Source organism: Asparagus officinalis, chromosome 5, assembly GCF_001876935.1.
Source record: "Asparagus officinalis chromosome 5, Aspof.V1, whole genome shotgun sequence".
Taxonomy (NCBI): Eukaryota; Viridiplantae; Streptophyta; class Magnoliopsida; order Asparagales; family Asparagaceae; genus Asparagus; species Asparagus officinalis.
This window is the reverse complement of record NC_033798.1, coordinates 53,840,781-53,851,269: the sequence shown is the minus strand read 5'-3', so window position 1 is coordinate 53,851,269 and position 10,489 is coordinate 53,840,781. Positions and strand designations below refer to the sequence as shown.

The window sequence follows — 10,489 nt, the reverse complement described above, 5'->3', positions numbered from 1 at the left end:
ATTATAACAAAAAGTTATAAGTTTGGAAGGTCTTCTCAATTAAGAGTAACCCTTCTCTCCAAATAGAGATACAAAATTTTTTACACCCTCAACCTCTCACTCTCTACCCCTATTTATAGTAAACAACAATGAATGAGAGCCCTTGGATGAAGACTTAAGTCCTAAGGAAACATTTTTATTCTTTGAGCTTTTGGGCTTGGATTCTTAGGCCTTTTGCTTGTTTTCTTCATTAATTCAATGGGCTTTTGTTAAAAGAAGAGATCTTGGATTTTATTCTTCATTAACCTTTAATTTCTTCCCATAATTACTTCTCCAGTGCAGAAATTCAAATTATGCTTCTTTGTACAAATATTTGTTCATGATATGTTCCTACAAGAGGTCAGGATTTTGATCTAGACTTTTCTCCCTTGCCTTTTCCTCGCTCATTGCCCTTTCCTCGCTCATTGACCCTTCCTCTAGCAAATAGTCTCAGAGCTTTCTCCTTGTTACCACTAGTGGCCATGTCACTAGTTGTAATTTTTCGAAGATCATCCGTCAGAAGCGCCATTCTAGTCTCATCCATCGTCTTATTGTCTCCTATAAGCATCAATATTTATACCAAGTTCTCATAAGACTTCGATAAAGAAAGAAGTAGATCGAAGAAGTGCTTGATCCTCATCTTCTACTGTCACATTAATATCCTTAAAATCCGATATGATCCTATCGAACTTTTTAATACACTCCCGAATTGACGAGCCTTCCTCCATTTTGTAAGTATACAATTTGAACTTTAAGTAGATCCGATTTGTTAGACTCTTCATCATGAAGGTACTCTCTAACTTTGACCACACGCCCGCAGCCGTTTCCTCTCCATTTACCAAGAAAGCAACATCCCTCTTAAGGCATAGGATAATCGAAGCTCGTGCTTCGAGATCTAACTCTTACCGATCCTCATCGGACATATCTTTGTGCTTCTTTTCTTTTCCTAGTAAAGTCTTGTGCAATTTCTCCCAAATCAACGAATTTTATCTGTATCCTCCAATAGGAAAAATTATTCTTCCCATTAAAATTTTTAATCTCGTACTTTCAATTTTAATTGTTTTACTATAAGACGTCATTCTCTGCTTGTATTAATAAAACCGCTTCTCTCAGGAATTTTAACAAATACCTTGTGTTTACTACACAATAATCAAGCATCACCTCAGATCAGAAATTTTGCCACCTTCAATCTGAATAAAGAGCTATGATACCAATTATGGGGCGTTGAATCGCGTCTTCACGTCGCGGAAACGATATCATCCGAGAGAAAATTCTGGCTTTTGTTTTCACAAAAGCTCAAGTCAACCTCTATATTCTCGTTTCACAAAGGAAACAAGAATAAAAGTAAAATATCTCAACAAAGTGAGATATACACTCTTCCTCTCAGCAGTTCTAGGACTGAATGTCAAGCGAACCTACAAGCAATAGCCAACACACAGTTTAATATATAAGATTTACGTGGTTCGACAAACTTGCCTACGTCCACGGGAGGTGGGTTCACTATGAGGAGAATACCAAAATTTTACAACTCACAAGCTCTCTTTTTCTTCTCTTCTCACTCACTCTTCTCACTTACTCTCCACAACACTTTTTCTTTTCTTTCCCATAACTTCTCTCTTCCTCACCTCTTCTATTTATAGGCAAAGAAGAGGGGACAAGAGAGTATGGGTGAGCATGGGGAAGCATGGGGGGCTCCACCATCTGTTGTCCCACCATTCCACATTCATAATTTCCATCCTCCTGATCATTCTTAATTGTTCCATTTTTAAGGAGTGTAAAGGTTGGACAATATCTTTGCAAGTTCCTGCACTGTTTTTGAGCTTTGTGGCTCATTTCTTTGTTTTTGACAGTTGAGATTTCTCAATTTTCTCTGAGAACTCTGATGTACAAACAATGCTCATGTTGGTGAATGAATAAAAGTTTTCATTGACTAAAAAAAAGGTATATTAAAGAGGCTAGAGCACAATGCGACAACAAAGGCAGAGCTGATCTTTATCTCTTCTCTTCTCTCATTGACGATTATGATCGAAAAAATGTTCTCTCTATATGTTAATATTTGGTGATTTTTTAAAAATCAAATATTAAAGTACCGGACAACAAATGTTGATCGAAATTTTCAACATTTTAGCCAACGTCCATTTGCAACCCCTTTGTCTTCTGTCCTATTCGCCAAATATTCCACAGCATGCACCGCGCCTTGAGCCACATGGACAAGAACCAACCCCATCCTACTAGCTTAGTGTACATTACAGCACAACCTATTAAAATAAAAATAAAAAGAGAGAAAAAATTGAGACAAACCCCAAATTTGATCTTGCAAGATCACCTCAACCCACTTCTCCATTCACTGCTTCTGAGAAATACAAATACTAATTCCCAAGTCTCCACTGCAACTACGTATTTATAAGTACTCTCCTGGTTTAATACAAAGGTAAGCTAACTAATCAGAAAGAGTAGAGAAATGGGTGAAGCCCTATTCTAATACAACATTAATTCAATGTATATCTGTCTGTGATCTATATATGTCTGATCCCTATACATCTTTCTCCACAAAAATGGAGGAGATCCCTGACATCTCTATATTAATTAACTCCTTTAATCAACAAAGAAGAAAACATTTGAGAGTGAGACAACTGGTAATGATTAATCTTTCTTTTGATCACCTCTCCCATTTTCCCTCTCCAGAGCGCTTTGATGGCAACTACTCCTGCCTTGGCCGAGCCATCCAGAGGGAGCTCAATGCACGAAGGCGATGGAAGTATTCGGCGATAGCCAGGAAGCAGCGAGCACTTTGACGTGTTGTCAGGATTTGGTGAAGCCTGTGGAGGGTTTGCTGCCTCAGATTATCTGCCTGTAAGAATTCATAATTATCAGCTAAACTGATAATACACATTTATAACTGGTAACTAGGCTTAGAAAATAGTAAGACATAACAACTAGAAACATTAGAATACCCACACTTGGACGTATATATGGAAAATAATAGTTACATTGAAAAAGGGGGACATTTTTTGACTTTTAATTGGACGAGGATGAATAATTGAGCATTCACCTAAACTTGAGACAAATGTTGAGGATGGATGTAGAATTATTGCCTTATTTGGTTAGAAGAAGCCTTATACAGTGTGAAACAAGGTATTTTGCAAGGATTCTAGAGGGAAAAATTTGATACCATGACCATAAACATCAATTAGGCCCTGTTTTCATGATATGATGGTGAGAGGTGAAGAGCATGGAGGCATGCCAAATATTTTTCATTCATTGAGATGTCAAATTAATACAATCTTCGTGTTCCAAATATCATTGTTTCTGATAGCAACAGAGCCTTCATGCATATACCTTAAATCCCATTCTCTTTGTAGGGATCGTGGACTAGGTGATGTTAACCGAGGGCCTGTTTTGAAAATAATAGAACTGTGGCATGCATATATATATATTTCTACCTAAACCATTGAGCTGTACTAGGACTTTCAATAACCTAACAACTAAATAATGAAACTATCAAAGAAATTAAAATCATATTGAATTCCCTGTTTTAAATTAATTATGGCCTAATTAGGTCCAGTTCTGTTAGGACAAGTAGAGCTAATACTTGTTCCATCAAGGTAAAACCTACTCAAGATTCCAACATAATGTTTTTTCCTTCGAAATTGGTAGGTTCCTTATGCTTCTCCTAATTTAGGGGAGAAAGCTATCCAATAAATGTTGTTTTTAACTATTAATTCTATTAATAAGGCCATATGTCTCATCAACCCTCCAGAAGTCCCGCTGATTCGAGCACAATGTTTCAGTATAGCCTATAACTAATACATAACGTCTAAGTCAAACATATCTATGCTTGTGAATGCAAAAATTTTAAAACACATTGTGAAAATATGAAGAAACAAAATAAATGGATTGCACCGGTTTGAAATAAAACCATCTTGACTATTAGATTGAAAAACCATGCGAACATTTTATAACTAGAATATCAAATCTCAATCGATCATAATGATAATATTACTTCTACTACGTATAAAAGATGTACGATAAATTAGCAGTTAACTATAAGTTTGATTTGCGAGTGGTAAAAGAGGTAGTAAAACTTACTTGTCGAACAAACCCCTCGAGTGTGGAGAGCTTGTTCATGGCAACAGCCATCTGCCCCATGTAGTTGGCCATGTTGGAGGGGCAACTCAAAGCATCGGAGACGACAGTGTCAGATAGAGACTGATAAAGGGATTCAAGCCCTTGGCTAAGTGCATCCTCTGTCTCCTGTGTCGATTGTTGCAACGCGCATATTCCTAGTATTTGTTGTTCCGTTAATGGCTCTATGTGGCTCAAAAGAATCTACATACCCAATTTACCAAACAAAGTAAATTGTTGGAGATAAATTAGTATCTAACTTTTTCTTTGATATGCAAAAGAGGATGTATAACGTGCAAATCCATGAAACTTAAATTCTTTTGAGACAAATATGTTTCTTCATGCAAGAAAAGAATCATTATATGTATATATTATATATATATATGTGTGTGTGTGTCAAGGAATCATAGAATAAAACACTTTAAGCGTACGCTTGTTCATTCTTTTTTGGGAGATTTATATGTTATATATAGTTAGGAACCACAATAAAAAGAGGCATTACTTTTTTGAAGTTATATAAAAAGAGACATTACTTTTTTTTTTAGTTATGCCTAGAAATTCATAATCTAATAAAATGTGTTATGAGTTGAGTTCAATAAAATAAAAAAAAGGGGGGAAGATTAACATCTCTAGAAAATGAATAACTGGATAGAATGTATCCCATGCGTTTTGCAACTTTTGCTCATTTATTATGTGGTGTACAAACTATGAAGGGTAGGGGAATAAAAGGACCATGCTTGCACGGATCAGCAACGGATCGATCATTCATTTACGGTGACTCTTGTTCCTTTTTGTTTCCCATTTTCAGGTAAAAACTAACATAACTTTATAAAATACATGAAGGTATGGCCACATCTCCACCATTAGAGGAAAGCCTTCTCCACATTTTTGTAATTTGTCACATTTTGATTTATCCACTCCCATACCACACCACCAACTTCCCTTCCTTAACATAACTTTGTGACAAAGAAGGGAAGAACAATGTCAAAGTCTTCATAAATTGAACCATAAAGTCCATCTAACCATGGACTAGCATAAAAAGAGAGAATTGGACATTCCAACAGATATTGGTGACATTCCCCCGTTAGTCATATCTATAGTAATTTGCACCTAATGTCTTCGATCTCCCTAGCTGGTATTAGAAAAAGTTGTGCTAAAATTAACAAATCAATTTGAACCTAAAATCTTCCAGTAAGTGCAGAAAAATATAGAATTCTGAACCTCTTGAATATAGCAAGTTAATTTGTCTACTTCAAAGAGACGACCAGGAAACACTTTGCAATACTTTGCAATACTTGGCAATTTTAGTCGCAGCATATATATATTGGGAGTGCTTTCCTATGAACCTAATAACGACCCTTTAATTTGTCTTCATAAAATATTCGTCAAAACCATCATTTCTAGAATATTACAAACTAGTTGGCAGCATCTTGCATTACGTTTTAGATGAGGCTGGTTGTTATAATTATCAGAACTTCTTCAACATTCTGATTTTCTAATGTAAAAAAAAGTTTTAGAACTCTTTAAATAATTTTAAAATATATATATATGAAAAACTCGTATTGTTGACCCAAGGTTGTTAACCAACTTAAAGGATATTTTTTATCACTTCCTTTGATATTTAAAGTAATTTTTAATTTGCTTCTCTAATTAAGCAATATTTATTGTGTACTTGACCATGTTTATATAAATCGTTAGTTGTATAGCATTGTTTGTAACATATTTAAAATTTAAGGCTTTTACAACAAAGGAAAAAAAGTGTGTCACTCGTATATCTTTAAGTAGCAAGCAAATTTGTAAACTGTAGCTTTTAGAGATAGTATAACTCAGATAATTTTATATGAAATTTCTTGAAAATATGTAGAGGTGATATTAGGTGACAACGTACTGTAAATAAAGTTTGACATTGACGTAGAATTTCTTTGAGTTCATTTTAATTAGGTCAAGTTTATAATTAATGTGACACATGATTCATTAGCTGTCTGATCTTCACCTACATTTCCCTTCCTTATATATATATATATATATATATATATATCAAGATGATTTACTGTATACTAGCATAAATCTCATGACTTAGGTTTGGAATCATGAATGACTTTCGTCTAGGGTTAGGGTTTACAAGGACCTTGATGAGCTCTGACGGGCGAAACCCGCCCATCCACAAGAAGCATCGCTCCGCTGGAGTCTTCCACATGCCAGAAACAAGGTGGAAGACATCGGATTTGGCAGCCATGGTCTTGAGGCTGAACATCTCATCGTAGTGGTGCAAACAATTATCGACGAACATCCTCAGCTCATTCTCCTGAAGGTGCTCCTGCACTGCCGCTCTCAGCTCACACATGAGCCTGTGGTGCTCCTCTAGCCACCTCCCGTACTCCATGTCAAACACCGCAGCATCTAATCCAAGTAAATACAAGAAAAATCATTTTAATGGGAAAAAAGATTAAAAAAAGAAAATGTAAGCTTAATTATCCCTGGTTTGGAGTGGAAGATTAATGCCTGAAGTAAGGCCGCCGATGCCTGCAGGAAGTCCTTGGTCACCAAGAACGCCTCCACCACCAAAGAACACACCCTAATATTTTGTGAGAAAATAGCTAAGAATATTGCAGTGAGTAAAGGAAAACACAAAAAATAAAGCAGTAAAATAAAAAAAATGTACCTGAGCTCTAGCCCTCTGAAGCTCTTGCTCTATCTGAGTTAGCTTGATCCTACTGGACTCTAATTGTTGAACATAAGCCTGTTAAAAAAATAAATTCTTTTTAGAACTAAGGATGAGAGAGAGAGAGAGAGAGAGAGAGAGAGAGAGAGAGAATATTTTAGTTTTTGATTAACTTGCCTTCTTTCTGAGCCTGCTTTTTCTTGCTGCCTCCCTATTCTGAGCAAGTCTTCTCAAAGTCTGCAGATATACAAGGCAATAATTAGTTCAGTAAATTCTTTGATAATTATCCTTATTTAATGTATTCCATTTTTTTTCTAGAATTAAACTAAACCTTAGGGTCAGGTGTTTTAGGTCCTTCATGTTCTGAACTAGACTGTGCCCCCTTTTTGTTCCCTTCCTTCTGCTTAAAGAAAAAATATATATATAAAAAAGGTTACTATTTGAAAACCATTAATTAATTATTCGAACTCGATCAGTAGAAACGTCATCAGGTTAGTTTATGTTTTTTGAGAGAGAGAGAGAGAGAGAGAGAGAGAGAGAGAGATCACCTTCACTACTGCCTTCGTGTCCTTGGCTGAAGATTCAGATGCAGTAGCAGCAGCTTGAAGACCAATGTTACTGTTGTTGTTGTTGTTGTTCCTTTTGGTGCCTATCTCCATGGTTGGCTCTGACATTGTCCCCTTTGAGCCACCACTTGCCGGAGACCCTAAACTCATCCCAACCTACCAAAAAAGGCCAAAAAAATATCAATATAAAAAATTATATATAATTTCAAATTCATGATAAAGAAATAAAGAAGTAGTATACCTCTGTTGATGGCTCTACATGCATTGGTTGAGAGGGGAAGATGTTCAAAGTTTCTGCATACATGAATGAAGCCCTGCAAGCATTAAATCTCCTGAAGAATGGGAGTTATCAAAGCTAACAAATACATATATACAGCCCACATTTCATTTGTACTTGTGTGTGAGCTTTATCAAGGCACCACTTTTACTCTAACCTAATATTATAACATATTATTATATATATCGTTCTTTTTTGTTTTGGTAACCTATATGTATCATTCTTACTCATGGTAGAGAAATAAATAGAGATATATAGAGAGAGACAGAGAGAGAGAGAGAGAGAGAGAGAGAGAGAGAGAGAGAGAATCCGGGTCATCAATATATAGAGAGAGAGAGAGAGAGAGAGAGAGAGAGAGAGAGAGAGAGAGAGAGAATCCGGGTCATCATGCATTTGTAGCTCTCTGACATTCAAAACAGAAGAAAAGAAATGGAGAACAAAAGGAAGAGAGAGAAAATCTAAATCTATTTGTTTTTAGTTGTAAGAATTTGTTTCAGGGATATCATGATGATTATTCTGTTACATGTCACAGTCTACACAGAATATTCAGAAAAGAATACAAAGAATGAACTAAAATTTAATCATATAAAAAAATTAGCAGAAGAGACAATCATTCTCACAAATTCATTTTTCATAAAATTCAGAGTCTATATCCTTTTCTGGGCAAAAATCAGGTCTAACATCGTGCACAGAGATCTACCGAGACATGATCTTCTCATGAGCAGCAGAAAACAGCTTTTCCTAAAACGAATCTATAACTGATGCATACAAGGTACATAGCTTTTTCCACATTAGCACAATATTAATACAATAAATTTATAGAAAGACATTAAAAAGAAAAATAGAGAATAAAAAAAAAGATTTGATTTTAGGGACAAAAACAGTGGCAATAGGAAGAGACTCACGTCTTTGCTCTTGGACTGATGAATGGTCTTGCCCCTCGAGATACATAAACAAAGCTTGATCCAACTCACCCAAGTCATAAGCCCCACTCTCTTTGCTTCTGCTAAATATCCAATAAAAGTTGGGGGAAAGAAAGTTATTTAAAAAATTAGTATTATTGAAGTAAGTTAGCAAATCTCTGCATGAAATCAAGCGAGGGAAAAAAGAGGTAAAAGCTTTTGTACATCACAAATCAAAAGCATATATATACAGGCCGACTCTCTTGAACACGATTTGTCTAATTAACATCACAAATCAAAGGCATGGGAAAATATTTTTTCTAAGAAATTAAGGGAAAATACGGCTTTCCATGACCCAAGTCCATGTAGTTAGCTAGTCACATAAAATAAAGCCTTTTTAATGCAAAATTTTCAAAATTAAGAAAGTCAAAGGCCTTTTGCCTCTATCGTATTGTTATTCTCACCATAATCAAGGTTGAATGAATTCAAGAACCTGATCTCTAACTCAATTCCTAGTACTATAGGGACACACACACCTGAAAGATAAGCCAAAGGCTTAAATTAGCTATACCGCTATGTTTTTCCTTGTTGAGGAAAATGAAACATCCAAGTCATGGATAAATTTTCTTCTTGCATAAATCTAATCGATAACAAAAACAAGAAACAAAAAAAAAAGAAGGATGTATGGAGATGATCCAAAACATGGATGATGAAGTTAGAAGTTAGTGAGTCAAAACTCTTGGAATGCAAGGCTTATATGCTATAAAACCCTAATATATAATAGCCAATATAAGAGGAGAAGGCATCGATAGAACTCATGACACGCATATAATTGTAAGGGTTTCTCTTCTGTAGCTGAACTCCACTACCTCTGATCATCTCTCACGCAAATCGCTGGGAACCAAAACGATAGAAAAATAAAAATAAAAGTCTACGAAATAAGTAATATGTATTGCTTGTGATTAATTTACATGTTGAAGTTGCCATGCATGGAAGAAGAGGGCTGGATCATTCCAAAAGAGATTTGCTTCTCTTGGTGCTGATGTTGCCCATGCCCAGCTTGTTGATGATGAGAAAAACTGTTGTTGCCTCTGCTTGCCATTGAGAAAACTGGCTAAACCTTCCTCCTTCCTCTTTCTCTGAAGGACCTCCCACCTAAACAGCCCATTAATGGAAAAACCAACTCCCGTTTTCCCCCATTGAAAGAGTTGAAGAAAAAGGAAAAGCTAGCCAACTTCTTCTCTCCTTTCCCTATAGATTGTTGTTTGTTTTTATTATATGTTTGGATTGAGCTAGTGAGAAGAAGGTGAGTACTTAATTCAGAGAGTTGCAGACGGGAGGGAGCAGATAAGGAGTGGGTCAGATTACCACCTCAACCGTTCTCCAAGACAAAGACAAGAACCGCCGTAGACCAATTGAAAACTACTCTTTTATCTTTGGAACGGAGGGGGATAGTACCGCCCTTGAGAAGGTGACCGGAACCACCTCGTGTGATTTTTCATACCCCCCGCAACTTGGCCATCCCTCCTTGTATTGACCATCATGTCCTTATTGGACTTTTATTTTGGCTAGCTGTTGGAGTCTATTGAGTCTGTACAAGCAACTATAGTATAAATGCAAAAAATAAAAATAAAAAATCTTTCTAGAGTCCACAAAACTAATTAATTTGTGTCATGATGGTTGAGATCTGACTCGGTGGTAAAGCATGAATTTAATTATGAAAAGTCTCAAGCTAAAAATTTATTTAATTATATTTCGGATCTTTTTCACTATCAAAAAAAGAGCAAAGAGATCATTATTTTATCATAAACTTTGATTATCTTGTAGATACACTATAATTTTTGTAGTACAAAGTTAGAAGTTTGTAAGACTCGTATATGTGGATGTGATAGCATGTTACATTTAGAATGAATACCAATTACTTAGAAGATAATGAATA

The 10,489-nt window shown here is 35.7% G+C and overlaps 1 protein-coding gene across 4 annotated transcripts; it reads right to left on the bottom strand.

Annotated features, from left to right (window-relative positions):
• On the bottom strand, positions 2,183-9,894 carry LOC109843393 (bZIP transcription factor TGA10). Of its 4 annotated transcripts, none has more exons than XM_020412324.1 (11): positions 9,522-9,892; positions 8,554-8,654; positions 7,613-7,665; positions 7,354-7,527; positions 7,137-7,205; positions 6,983-7,042; positions 6,806-6,883; positions 6,646-6,718; positions 6,272-6,543; positions 4,108-4,347; positions 2,185-2,869 (listed from the first exon to the last, which is right to left on the bottom strand). In XM_020412324.1, the coding sequence occupies exons 1-11, from the start codon at positions 9,650-9,652 to the stop codon at positions 2,720-2,722; spliced, it is 1,401 nt and encodes a 466-aa protein (XP_020267913.1). In that variant the 5' UTR covers positions 9,653-9,892; the 3' UTR covers positions 2,185-2,719. The 4 variants fall into 4 exon arrangements, with proteins under 4 accessions (XP_020267915.1, XP_020267913.1, XP_020267914.1 ...); XM_020412325.1 differs by having other exon boundaries at positions 8,554-8,651; XM_020412326.1 differs by lacking the exon at positions 7,137-7,205 and having other exon boundaries at positions 2,183-2,869; positions 9,522-9,894.

What these genes read in the sequence shown, in the direction of transcription:
- LOC109843393 (XM_020412324.1), bottom strand. Translation starts at nt 9,652, where the DNA reads ATGGCAAGCAGAGGCAACAACAGTTTTTCTCATCATCAACAAGCTGGG. An exon ending in ATGCATGGCAACTTCAACAT is followed by an intron (nt 8,655 to 9,521) that starts GTAAATTAATCA and finishes TTGGATATTTAG; the next exon opens with CAGAAGCAAAGAGAGTGGGG. An exon ending in ATCAGTCCAAGAGCAAAGAC is followed by an intron (nt 7,666 to 8,553) that starts GTGAGTCTCTTC and finishes TCATGTATGCAG; the next exon opens with AAACTTTGAACATCTTCCCC.